Here is a 14,504-nt window from a genome sequence, read left to right on the forward strand (position 1 = left end):
AAGATATAACTGTGGAGAGTGTTCCGGGGAGAGAGAAGGCATCCAAAATGCAAGGGGATGTGAGAGAATATAGCAACTGATAGCAGTTCAGCATGGCTGAGCATTGAGTGTACATGGGAGAGAACAGCAGGAGAAAAGGATGTCTGACAGGCGAGGGGTAGGCCATGAAGGGCATTTTATGTAATAATAAAAAGTTTAGATTTTTGTCTTAGATGTAATAGGAAGCCCTTGAAGAGCTCAAGGTAGTTAAATTGGATTTGCCTGTTGAAAGGATTGTCGATCTAGGTAGCAGCCCACAGGATGAATTGGGGAGGATGGGATGGGTGATGAGAAGAGGAGCAGGGAGATTCGTCAGCATAAGAACTTCTGGGGGTCTGATCCAGAGGAATGGCAAGACACAATATGATGCCAATAGATCGTATGAATTGCTGCCTTCAATTCGTATTTTGCTTTTGTTATCTCTGTTAAGAAGAATGGCTTTTAGGCTGTAAAGAGTAGAAATAAATATTAATAAGATGAAAATGAAGCCTAGGATAGGTGAATAAATAAGTTTTGATCCAGACTCATCTAGAGCAGGGGTTGGCAAACTTTATCTGTAAAGGGCCTGATAATAAATATTTTAGGCTTTGGGGGCTATACAATCTCTGCTGAAAACTACTCAACTCTCTCATTGTAGTGTGAAAGAAGGCATGGACAATATGTAAATGAATGAGCATGACTCTGTTCCAATAAAACTTTATTTACAAAAGCAGGTGGCAGACTTGGTTTGGCCTGTGGGCTGCCGTTTGCCAATCCTTGATCTAGAGCACTGAATAAACATAGTGAATAAATTGCTAGACCATTGAAAGTTGTATCTGAGCAGCAGTGTAGAATAATAGGGTAGCTGAAAGGTAAGATGAACTAATCTGTCTTTACCACAGAAGGAAAGAATATAAATTCTACAAATTGTGACAATTTATGTTGATTATGAAAGAAAACTAAATTGGATTGTTAAAAGATGGGTTGTGAGTACTTAAGGAATTGATCACTAGGAGGCAGTATTAGTTCACTAAAAACAGTTCATGCTAGACAACATTCATTTTCTATTTTAGATATTATAAATGGACTCTCAGAGGAGTGCTGCAGATAGATAGTTTTGATATTTAAGGAAAGCATTCGACAAAGTCTTTTACGATATTGCTTTGAGTAAGTTGTATGACAACATGGTTAAATAGGTTTGTGATTCAAGTACACCTACAGAGCATGAAGTAATAATGGATTAATGCTAGCCTGTAGAGAAATCTGTACTGACACATCATGAGGCTTTTTCCTCAGGCCCATTCTATGTAATATTTTTGTTTAATGACTAGATGACAATATTTATGTTATTCTGATAAAGTATGTGAATGACAGAAACTGGAGAAGTTAGAGATCCTGATATACTGGTTGATCAAATCAGAATCCAAAAGTAGCTTAATCATCTAGAACAAGGTTTGTCAAACTACAACCTGTGGGCCAAAGCCATCCTGCAGCCTGCTTTTGTACAGCTCTCAAGATGTGAATGGTTTTTATATTTTTTAAGCAGTGTAAAAAAATTAAAAAGAAAAGAAAAAGAAGGAAGAATATGCCATAAAGATTGTATGTGGCTCACAAAGCCTAAAATATTTACTGTCTAGCCCTTTACAAAAAAAGTTTGCTGACTAGTCTAGAAAAAGAAGCAGAATTAGCAAGATAAAAATAGATAAATTGAAAATCCTGGAGTTTATTCCATAACAAACAAAACAATTCTCAGCACAAATGCAGGGTTATGAGAGAGAAGACTTAGCAGCATGTGTGAAAAAGACTTGCACTGGAATTGATATGTTCAAATTGAGTTAATTGTGAGAGGTGATTGTTAGAAGTTAATATGGTTTAAGCAATATTCATTTATAGAAATAGAGAATTCAGAAAAATGGAGACAGTAGTTCCTATTTTTTTCTTTAATGGCCAGATTACACCTGAACTGTTAGTTTTAGAGGGGTGACAACAAACTGGAGTATTTCCAGAGAATCTGGCACAATTCGTTGACAAAGGAGAAGACAGAAGAAAGATAATACAGTAGCCTTCAAATATTTTCACAACTGCCCAAAAAAAAGAATAGACACATTTTGCAGAACTAGGACAAGGATTGTTGTATAGAAAATTCTGGGAGGCAGAATTTTCTCCTTTTTATTTCTGAGGCAGTATTTTGTGAATGCAGGCACTATTCTCACAGTTCTGAAATGGGCACGATGTCAAGTTTTCACCTCAAACCCACATTTAGTTGGCTTAATATGAACTTATTTACAGTTTGCTCCCCCCAAAATGGAATAGCCTATCTGAGACGGAAGTGAGTTTCCTGTTGGAGTAGCCATTTCTAACGCTCACCAATAGGTTCTGGTTCTCTTCCTCTTTTTTGACAAGTGGAAAGATATTTCCCTTCCTCTTGAAGTTAGGTGTGGTCATGCAACTTGCTTTGGCCGATGAAATGTGAACAGAAGTAATGTGTGTAATTTTCAAGCAGAAGTATCTAAAAGGCGAAGTGTGATTTTCCATGCTTTTCTCTCATGTGGTGGTCGTTGTGGAAGCATGTATTGAGTTGAAGACGCCATCAGATCACAGCACCCAGGAATACTTAGCCACTACATGGAGAATAGTTGCAACGTTCTCTGCATGATCAAGAAATAAACTTTTCTTATTGTAAGCCAGTATAAGTTTTGAAGTTGTAATGGCAGTATAACCTAGCTCCCCTCTCCCTCCTAGTATTTAACAGCTAATATCCCTGGGCCAGTAGAAATCAGGTGACATGGCTTCTAATCTTTACTCTGACATTAACTATGATCAGTTTTCTCTGTAAAAAAAGATTGTTTGAATGAAAAATATGGACCATCTTTTCCAGACAAAAACTCTATGATTTTAAAGTCTGTTTTAATATTTGATGTAGTCAAGGAAAACAATGTCTTTTGTAACTATCTATTCTGAAGTATATGGGTAAAACCCCACATTGCCATTTATTTTTTTAAATTCCACATAATAAATTGTTGCCTATATTAGTATTATAAATAACTACTGTTATTTATTTTGGAGCCGAACTTCTTCTCATATAATATATGGATTGTTTTACAGCCTTAATAATCTGCTAACAGTATAATCTAAGTTATCAAATACCTATTAAATCTTTGCACTTCTTAATTAATTTGGAATCATTTCTATATTGGGTCTTCGTGACAAACTGAAATAAGGAAAAAAGTAGATTTTTTTTTGGTCCCAGATAGATTCCTTTCTTTTGCTACATAAAGGATATGGCTTTTTTCCCAGAAATTGGACTATTATCATGAAGATGCCAGAATTTTGTAGTTTTTCCTCTTACCAACAGATTTATAGCTTATCTTTACAATTAGAGGTTTATTTTTGATTCTAAGTTTAGTTACTCTGTAATCATTTGGGCTGAAATATAGTCATCAGATGTATAAACTTTTTAAAACACTCAATATTTGAATTGATTTGGTGTATATCCAGTTTTCCTAGGTTTAGCTCTCCTTTTAAAGTCCAACTTTAAATAGCCTTTAATATAAGCTCAAATTCTTTTTGAAAATCTGATGAAATCATCTCTTAAATATGTGTAGTACGTGAGCCATACAGTTTCCAGTACTGTTTGAAATTGGCTCTTTGAATAACCAATCTGTTTCTAGTTCACATTTTATAGATGAGTCAACAATTGAACATCAATATATTTTGCTCTGTTAAAGTTTGTTCTGAAATAGGTTATACTTAATAGATAGCAAATCAGTATTTACTGAACAAAAGAGTTTAATATAATTATTAATCCAGCTATTTTGTGAAGCTAGGAATCAAAGTTCTGAATTTCTTATTTAGTTTATTTCTCCTCATTACCTCTATTCAGTCTTTAAACATTAAAAATAACTATTTTCCGTATTGTAAAAGACAGTTCACCAAGAATCACATTAAATTTCCATTCGCTTTAAAACAACTAAATCATATGGCAGATTACTACTGAATTTTAACCTCTCCTTTTTCATCTCTCTAAAATCAGTAAAATACATTTAAATATATGTTTATTATAAAAAATACTACAAATTCCATTTCTCACAAGATGTGGCTTCTGGTCCTGATCCTGGCTTTATCACTAGCTGTATGACCTTGTATAATTTACTAAACTTCTCAGAGCATTCATTTCTTCATTTCTAAAATTAGAGTCTTCTAGTGGATGCATTTCTAGTTTCCTTTTTAACTCGGTGATAGTTTCTCTTTGTGTATTTTTTATATGCTTTTTAAATCTAGGTCTTTTCTTTGTTTTCAGAAGCATTTATTTATTTATTTATTTATTTTTTTAATAATTTTATTTATTTATTTATTTTTCCCCCAAAGCCCCAGTAGATAGTTGTATGTCATAGCTGCATGTCCTCCTAGTTGCTGTATGTCCTCCAGCCTCAGCATGGCTGGAGAAGCAGTGAGTCGGTACGCGCCCGGGATCCGAACCCGGGCCACCAGCAGCGGAGCGTGCGCACTTAACCGCTAAGCCATGGGGCCGGCCCTTCAGAAGCATTTATAATGCTTCTAGAAATACACTTTCATGGCCTCTTTGATCTTCCTTAATTCCAGTATAACATATATACTGGTCAGGATAGGCTAGATTATGTCACAGGAACAACTTCTCTAACCTCAGTGGATTAAAGCAACCAAGTTTATTTCATGCTCATACTGCCTGTCTGTTCATAGTGTGGTCTGGGAACTTTGCTCTGTGTTGTCCTCATTCCAGGACCGAGGCCTTCAAAGTACCCACCATCTGGAGCTTTGCAGATTCTGAAGCAGAGGTGAGAGGGAGAATAGCTATATCATACCTTGTCTTCGAAAGCTTCCACTGGAAGTAAACACACATGTCATTTTGTTCATATGACATTGGCCAAAGCAAGTCCCATGACCACACCTAATCAAGGGGCAGGAAGTGCTGTCTCACAATGCAGCCGGGAGGTGGGAAGACAGAAATATTTGGTGAACAGCTCTTATGACTGTACGTCATTTTTTAAGTCAAATGTTGACTTCTGGTAGGAATGTAAATTAGCATTACATTTATGGAGAGCAATTAGCAAACATACCAAAAGCCCTAGAAATATGTCTTCCATTTGGTTTAGCAGTTCCAGTTTTAAGAAATTATTGAACATATATATAATGATGTATATTCAATAATTCAGTCTTTAAATATATATTTATTGAGTATCTACTATGTGCCAGGAGCTGACATGGTCCGTACCTTCATGGAGCAATTTGGAGCAGGAGCAGGGAGAGACAGTACCAGAGATAATTAAAATGAAACAGGTTAAGTGCTATGATGAGGAAGTCTGGGGTGCTATGAAAGCATATAGGAAAATTTCTTCTGACCTATTTTCCAGTTGACTGATTCTCTCTTCAGCTGTGTAAAATCTGCTCTTCAACCCCCACCCATTGAATTTTTAATTTAAGTTTTTGTAATTTTTCATTTCTGAAAGAGTACTCCTTCAAATGTGCTAAATTACTTGTTATAGTTTCCTATCACTGAAGATATTTTCAAGCTGGTCATTTATGAAGAAATTGTTTTCTCAAATTGTGACATCATTTTGAATGCCTACCAATCTTTTGATAATAAAAATTGAAAGTTACATGGTTATAATTTACTCTATTAAAATTTGATGATCTTCAGGAGGAAAAAAACCATGATCCAGATTGTGTATACAGATTGCAACTTTTAAAAATTTCCTCATAGTAAATATTATAAGGTGATACAGAAATGATAAGATTTGAGTTAGGGTGTTGGGATTATGACTTTTTTTTTTTTAACTTTCTAAACTATAATGTTATTTCATAGTTTTTCGAATTTAAGAAATTAGACTGACCAAATCAACTTAAAAACAAAGTAAAGATATTAATGGAGAATAATTTATTAGTATCAATGGAGAGTTTTAAAAGGCTTTCTCTCTTGTTTTATCACTTAAAAATCTCGGATTTGCAACTATAGATCAAATCAAAATTGTTAGAAGTATAATTTTTATCCTTTTTATCTTCAGGATAGAAAGTTTGTTAAATCTTTCTGCGTGGAACTTTAGTGTACAGTGTATAAAGAAAAATCGTACAAACCTGCCTCTCCTCTTTTTTCTTTTTCTTCTCATTATTTTTTCTTTCTTGTATTAGCTAGATTCATCTCACTTCCAGAGTTGGGAGTAGAGTTAAGAATGCATAATTTTTTTTTTTTTTTTTTTTTTTTTTTTACATTTTTATTGATATTTTAATGGTTTCTAACATTGTGAGATTTTGGGTTGTACATTTTTGTTTGTCCTTCACCCCATATATGACTCCCTTCACCCCTTGTGCCCACCCCCCACCCCCACTTCCCGGGTAACCACAGTCCAGTTTTCTCTGTCCATGTGTTTGTTTATATTCCACATATGAGTGAGATCATACAGTGTTTGTCTTTCTCTTTCTGGCTTATTTCACTTAACATAATACGCTCCAGGCCCATCCATGTTGTTGCAAATGGGACGATTTTGTCTTTTTTTATGGCTGAGTAGTATTCCATTGTATATATATACCACATTTTCTTAATCCAATCGTCAGTCGAGGGACACTTAGGTTGCTTCCACTTCTTGGCTATGGTGAATAATGCTGCAATGAACATAGGGGTGCATAAGCCTCTTTGGATTGTTGATTTCAGGTGCGTTGGATAGATTCCCAGTAGTGGGATGGCTGGATCATAGGGCATCTCTATTTTTAATTCTTTGAGGAATCTCCATACCGTTTTCCATAGAGGCTGCACCAATTTGCATGGAATGCATAATTTTTTTAGAATTAGAAAGGAAGAAGAAAATAAAGAGGAACATACTAGCTTTTCTTTGAGGGCATATTTTCTATTGCAAGTAGTATGCCTCTCACAAAGAAAACCAGACTTGCAGAACCAAAGATATTTAGCACTAAAGAAGGCTAAATACTTAATAATACTTTTTAAAAATTTCCTTTTAGGAAGAAGAAAGGCGTATGGCGTCTGTTATAGCCAAAAAAGAGGAAGAGAAGAAGCGGGAAAGTCATAAACAGTCTTTGCTTAAGGTATTTTCTCTGATGTCTGCATGCATGTGTGTGTACACACACTCACGAACACTGAAGTGAGTTAGCTAGTCAGCTAGAAAAATGATTTCCAAACTTGGTAAATTTTTCAATCCTATCAGTAGAATGCTTTTTAGAAACAAACACCCCTAAACTTTTATAAGTTACCACCTATAAATAAACTGGTGCTTCTGAAATACTATATAACGTACATTATAAAACACATACAAAAGCTAGGAACTTTAAAAGGAAGAGATAAAAAATAAATATAGCAGAAGTTATCATTTTTTTCCACACCAGTGCATCACCTGTGTATCCTCATGGAACATGCACTTCATTTTGGAAACCACTGTAATAGTCTGTCATCTTTTAATATTTTAATGAGCTCTACTACATGGGCTTTTTTTTATGATAGTTTTTTAAATTTAAAAATTTTATTAGCTTCTCTGATATAGAGATAGTAAAGATTTTGAAGAATTTAGGAACTAAAATTCATTTTAAACTGGTTTTAAATGATTTATCATCAGATATTACTTTCCTTAAATAAAATGTTTTAAAATATTTTATATTACCATCACAAAGTATAATAAATAAAGATAGCTTAGTTCATAGCTCATATTATGCTTCATATTATGTTCTAAAACTAAGGATATAACCCTGATTATCATTACTCATTCTTGTCTTATGTAGGTACTTTTCTTTTTAAAATTAAAATGGCATTCAGAATTCAAAAACGACTAGTAGGGACATAAAGTTGTGTATAATAAACTTAGGAAGCAAGGGAACTTACTGGGGTGATGGAATGTGTGATAGGGGTGTGGGTTACACAGGTATATGCATTTGTCAAAACTGATCGAAGAGTACACTTGAATCTGTGTATTTTACTCTATGAAAACTACTCCTACATTAACAAAAAAGCAAAACCACAACTTGGTCCCAAGCCCTCTCAGCTCAGGGCTGTTGCTTCAAAAGTAATTAGAACTGTTACTCAGTATGCTACAATGTTCTCACCTGATGTTATCTCTAACCTCCGGACTTCTACCTAACTTTTACCTGTTTTCCCTCATCCTGTTAATTAGACGTGCCTAAGCCCGCTCTTGACATCTCTGCCTTCTTAATGATTTAGCCAATAGGATTTTAGTCTTTCGTAAACTGGACTATCCCTAAGGGTTGGCCAGAAACACCTTGGTTTACAGGCAATATACAGTAGTTATAGGCAATATTTTTTAAATATATGGGAGCAAGATTTACATCGCCAGATAATACTATTGGCAAACTTTCTGAATGATTCATTTAAAAAAAATATTATTTCCTATCATGCAGCTGCTGCTGTCAGATGAATGAATGAATAAATGAATAAAAATACATAAAAAAATAAATGGACTAAAGCTACCTAAAGAATACTTTTGTGTGGGCCCTGGAGCATGGAAAGGAAGAATAAACAAAGACACTCCATGGATGATTTAGCTCTAAGGCTACCAGTATAAAGTAGAGCCTAGTATAGGCAACAAATCGTACTTGACTCCACCTTTGGACTGAAAACTTTTGTTATATACCCAGTTCAGCTGCTTGTTAGCATCAGCATTTTTGGAAATGTGCCATTAAATTTTTAGCAAACATGTTTTTTAAATGTTTGGGAAATTTGTATGAAAACTTCAAAAAATGGCTAATGATTCTCTTGAAGTCACTAAATAGGACTCTTTAATTATGAGGGTTATTTAGCTTTTAAATTTTTTAACAAGAGGAAAAGCATGGGACATCAGGAGACCTGGGTTCTAGCCTTGGGTCAGATTCCGGGTCATGATACCAAAGACCCTCAGCATTTGCTTGGGATTATTACAGGTGACAGCACATATTGATCATTAAGAAAATGGGATGGGTGGTTATAGGGGCTGGCCGGTGGGGTAGTGGTTAAGTTTACGTGCTCTGCTTCTGCAGCCTGGGGTTCGTGGTTTCAGATTCCCAGGCTCAGAGCTACACACTGCTGGTCAAGCCATGCTGTGGCGGCTGGCATCCCTTATACAAAATAGAAAAAGATCTGGCACAGATGTTAGCTCAGGGACAATCTTCCTCAAGCAAAAAGAGGAATATTGGCAACAGATGTTAGCTCAGGGCCAATCTTCCTCACCAAAAAACAAAAAGAAAGAAATGGGATGGGTGGCTATAGAGGGCCAGAAAGAATGCATGCACATGTATCTTTTGCCTTGTTGCCTTTCTTTCTGTTTTCCTTGGAACCTTGGAAATGATAGTTATAGGATATACTGGTGTGGTATTGCTTGAGCTATGAAGAATAGACTCAAGTGGCAGAAGCTGAAATTTGGCATCTTCTAAAATAATTGGTACTTTAACACAAAGTTGGCAATTTACTGCCGTCTGGCTTTAGAAACATGATTGTAACTGTTATGCCAAATGCATCCATGATCTTGAGCATAAAATTTTCTTTGGGTTCCCCCTCCTTCTGCCTTGCAGAACTTTTAGCCTTCTTTGGCTTTTTTTTTCCTTGCCCCACAGATACCTAGAGCACTTATGTGGCCCCCTAGCCAGCCGTGATCCCCACCTGACCCCAGGCTACACTCCTTTTCTAAAATATGTCTTCCCTTTTCCTGGCCCCAGTAAAAAAATATCCATTTTTTTAGTTAACCTGGTGTTGATCTGATTTTAATACGCCAAGTAAAGGAAACTTAACTTTGGGGTGGGTATAGGAAACTGTTTTCATTTTCAGAATATCTTGTTATAAATTTGTTGACATACTCAGTGGTGCAAAGATATTCTGTGTCTTTTTTCTAAGCACTGCTATATCTACCTTATTAGGAATATTTCTTTCTGCCAACCCCAGTCATCCAGAAAACCAAATGCACAGAGCCAGCATGGTAGCCATCCTCCATTCACTCACTGCCCCTGCCTCTCTCAAGTGGCATTAGTACTGAGTGAAAATAACAGCATTGCCTGGATTAAGAATTGGGTTGTCCCGGTAATCTGCAAATAACTGAAATAGAATTCCTTAAGTAAGATGCCTTTTTCTTATAGATTTGGAAATTTTTTTACAGTAGAATAGCAGATTCCTACTTGCTTTAGATAGGGACATACAAAAAAAGTTTTAAAATCTCAGAAGTATATACATATTAAGTATAACCCATTGATCTCAGAAGTATATACATATTAAGTATAACTCATTGAACTACATAGACAAATCTAAAATACCAAGCAATAGAAAAAAGAACCCAAGCTAAAAACATTTTTAAACACAAAAATAGAACTTAAAAAAAAATTTAGTTTTAATTAAGCTTTCTCATCACTTTTTATTCCTATCCAGTGCCATTCCTGCATGCTAAAATTTTAGATAACTGAATATAGGCAAAGAGGTGGAACTAAAAATAATTATTCTACATGTATATATGCTCTGAGGGAATGGGCAAAGAATCTCCTGACAGCCTTCCCTGGCTCCAGAGGGAGCAAATGAGAGGGTCAGTATCACACAGCTGTGTTTTCATTGGATGATTGTGCTCTTAGGAAAGAGGAAAGGGAAGTGTCTATTTGCAGCACTCTGATCTAACTGCCATGCCATTTTAAAATGCTCACTTTTGATAATGGAGACTTTACTGGAATAGCGATTATTTTTTTCCATCAACATATATAATTTGAGTAGAAAGATGTTAACCTAGCACAGTTTCTTTCAGTAGTCTAAATCTGCTTTTCTCAAGAGGTTTCTGTGAGAGAATGGAGCCCCAGTGCCCTAAGTCAGTGGTTCTCAAAGTGAGGTCCCTGGACCAGTAGTATTAGCAACACCTTGGAGCTTGTTAGAAATGCACATTCTCAAGCCCCACCTCAAAAACACTAAGTCAGAATGGGGTGAGAGGCAGAAATCGGTGTTTTAATAAGCTCGTCAGGTGATTTGAGGTGCCCTAAAATTTGAGAACCATTACCCTAAGGTATCCATTACATATAATGAATTAACTTCTTTTCTATTTATCTAGAATGGTACTAGTTACCTAGAAATATTTCAACTTAGTATAATTTCTTTTAGTAGTCTATATATAATTATTAATTTTCAGCCATTGTAGTTTATACTATGAAGCTTGGAACATTAATTAATCCCTTTCCTTCTCCCCCTCCCCCCCTTCAAGATTATCCACCATAGTAGTCCTAATTATTGGGCAGGAAAATTAAAATATTATAAGTTTGTTCTTGCTATGTTTAAAGACAAACGCATATACATTTCTGTCAAATTAAAATTTCAGATAACAAGTATATAAATTTCTGTCAAATTAAATTTTCTGATAGCGAATTTCCACATCTCCAATGGGACTAATTATTGTTTGTAGATAAATTTTTTTAAGGATTATAGACCATTGTTGAGATGTTTGAATGCACAGGGTAAATGAAGGCCACTTATACTTTGTTTTAGAATATGTATTTGGTAGCTGCTATTTTAAGGAATCCACTCTTTTGAAAGTGTGATAATTAGTCTGTGCTCCTTGGATACTCTCCTGCAACAAAAATTGTAGTATGTAATTCTTGTCACAATGAATTGTTTCACAGGAGAAGAAAAGGTTAACAATTAACAACGTAGCTCGAAAGTGGGATTTACAACAACAGCGAGTAACCAATATTGCTACAAATCAAGATGGAAAAGATTCTGACTCTCCTTCTCAGGACCCCTGTCAGGTGGATGGAAGCACCATCTCTGCATTTCCAGAGGAAACAGGGTATGTAATGGTATTCTTTCCAGATATGACTGTCTTTGGCGAACTGAATTTGGAGCAGAAATGGGAAACCATTTCACAATAAATATAATAAGAAAGCCTACTGAAATTAGATGTTTAAATTTAAAAATTAAGATAGAAATATTAAAAATATAAACTGACCTGTATTTTTAAAACCTGTCAGTGGTTTTCTATTTTGCATATAAAAAAATCTAGATTACTTCATATAGCCTCTGCCGCCCTCTACCCATCTCACCTGTTTTATCCCGTACCATCAGCCACTTGATTCTCATGCTGCATCCTCACTGATTTTCAGTTCAGTTACTTCCTACCTCAGAGCCTTTCTCCTAGAAACAGTTGTGTTCTCCCCTGACACCACTTCCCTGCTCTGCCTTCCCTCACCCTGCCCTGGCTAACTCCCAACTCAACATGGAGGCATTAAATTTTTTTTTTTTTTTAAAGATTTTATTTATTTATTTATTTATTTTCCCCCCAAAGCCCCAGTAGATAGTTGTATGTCATAGCTGCACATCCTTCTAGTTGCTGTATGTGGGACAGGGCCTCAGCATGGCCGGAGAAGCGGTGCGTCGGTGCGCGCCCGGGATCCGACCCCCAGCCGCCAGCAGCGGAGCGCGCGCACTTAACCGCTAAGCCATGGGGCTGGCCCTGGAGGCATTAAATTTAAACCTCACTTCCATACCGTTTGTATCTCTCAGTACTCTGCACTTCTCCTGCTTAGAGCTTACCATAACCATAAGTCAATAACTAGTGGATAATTAGTTGTTTCATGTCTGTCTTCCTGACTAGAATGTAAGCTTCAAGAGGAACAGAATCCTGATTGTCTTGACCTCTGTTGTGTCCCCAGCAGCCAGCACAAAACCTTCCTCCTTACTAGTAGTATTAAGCAATTCAGCATAAAATCTGAATAATTACTGCAGTTGTGTTCTATAATATCTGTCTATTACAGTGGCTCACAGCCTCTTTTCTTCTGTGATGCATGTGTCACATAATACATATCCCCTGGTTTCTGAGCATATCTGAGTACACTATCTAGACTTCACATATTTCTCTCCCTCTCAAGAAGGCTTATTGGAATCAAGTAAATGAGAGGGACATAAAACATCTTTATATATATATAAAGATATATATATATATATAATTTTTTATTCTTTATATATCATTATATATATATAAAGATATATATATATAATTTTAAAAATATGTATAATTTAAAAATAAAGCCTAAAAATCAAAGATCAAATGCATTTCAATTTTGTTTCATTTGATGAAGCACAGTTATCTAATGACCTTAACCAAATTCTGAAACACATTTCCAACTAACTATACTGTAGCTTTATTTCAAGTTTTTAGCCAGTATTCTTTAAGCTTTTCATATATAAATAATGTAATAAAGAAAGTAATTTAAGAAGCATTAGAATAATATTTTGGAAGTTTTCTGAAGTTAAAGAGTGCTGACATAAGTTTAGACAAATATACTTTAAAAATTTTAATTATAGGATTAATTTATATTGGTCAGTGTACTTCCTTCAGCTCACTTGAGTATCCACATATAGAACTTCTTAGATCTTTCAGCTAGAAAAATAAGGCAACAAGAATAGAAATTCTAATTAAGTAATAATTTATATAACAAACATATCATTCTTATATTTCCCTAGAGTTTTATTTAATATCATTTAAATGTCAAAATATAATTATAGTTGGTTAGAGCTGTAAGACTTTATAAAGTTAAAACTTTGTGTTGTTGGACTTTAGATTTATGAAGTACTACACATCAGTTCTATTTCTGATTTTTCTTTTTTAAAAAATATTTTTCCTATCTTCCTTAAGAAGGTTTCCTGGTCCCAAGTTTATCCAAATAATCTTGCAAATTTTATTCTAAAATTTTAATAAGGTTTTAAAAGTTAGTCCTTTAATACATCAAATTTATTTTTATATATGGTGTTAGGTAAGAGTCTAACTTGATTTTATTTCAATTGACTAGTCAGTTTGCTAATAGCATGCCTTAATTAAACTATTCTCTTTTTAAATGAGAATGCCATTTTCATCTTATTTAAGTTCCCATAAGTATTTGGATGTATTTCTGGACTTTCTACTTATCTGTTTTTATGCCAATACCAGACTATTTTGATTATAGTAGTTTTGTAGTAAGTTTTAATACCTAGGAAGGGAAATCTGCTTTCATTATTTTCAAAGTTTCAATTCTCAAACATTTGTTCTTCCATATGAATTTAAATTTAAAATGATTTAATCTAGGAATGTTAAGAATCTTATTCAAATGACATTTAAGTTATTGATTTTGGAAGGATTGACAGTCATAAGCTAATAAAGCATCACTTTAAAAATCATGGTCTGTCTCTCCATTTTTTAGAGTCTTGTTTGGTTTCCAGAGGGAGCTAACTGGGGAAGTGTTGAAAGATTGAAGGAAAAATCTGAGGAACTAAATGAGGCTAGAGACCATGAAATTGTAGCATTTAGTCTGAATTGTTGAGTGAGTATTCCAGGAGCACAGAGTAGCTAGGTATAACAGTAAAGAACCTAAATGTCTGATAAAGAATAAGGAGATAAAGGATCAAAGATAAGGAATAAAAAATTCAAATATAATGACAAAAGACAGAAATGGTAGGTCATATGGTCTAGGCTAGATTTTTAAGGAATTAAAAAACAGAAGGTTGCCAACAGATTGGGAGAAAA

At 34.8% G+C, this 14,504-nt stretch overlaps 1 protein-coding gene across 3 annotated transcripts in view; it reads left to right on the forward strand.

Moving 5' to 3' along the window:
* LRRC49 (leucine rich repeat containing 49) overlaps nucleotides 1–14,504 on the forward strand; it is a 122,583-nt gene that overhangs the window by 76,153 nt on the left and 31,926 nt on the right. For all 3 annotated transcript variants that reach the window (XR_009220084.1, XM_058541978.1, XM_058541979.1), the window contains 2 exons: nucleotides 7,009–7,092; nucleotides 11,629–11,795. Coding sequence is in view for 2 of the 3 variants with exons in the window: in XM_058541978.1 (XP_058397961.1) it covers nucleotides 7,009–7,092; nucleotides 11,629–11,795 (251 nt within the window). In the remaining variant the exon portion in view is untranslated. The remainder of the gene's footprint in view (nucleotides 1–7,008; nucleotides 7,093–11,628; nucleotides 11,796–14,504) is intronic.

Source organism: Diceros bicornis, chromosome 5 (genome assembly GCF_020826845.1).
Source record: "Diceros bicornis minor isolate mBicDic1 chromosome 5, mDicBic1.mat.cur, whole genome shotgun sequence".
Lineage (NCBI taxonomy): Eukaryota > Metazoa > Chordata > Mammalia > Perissodactyla > Rhinocerotidae > Diceros > Diceros bicornis.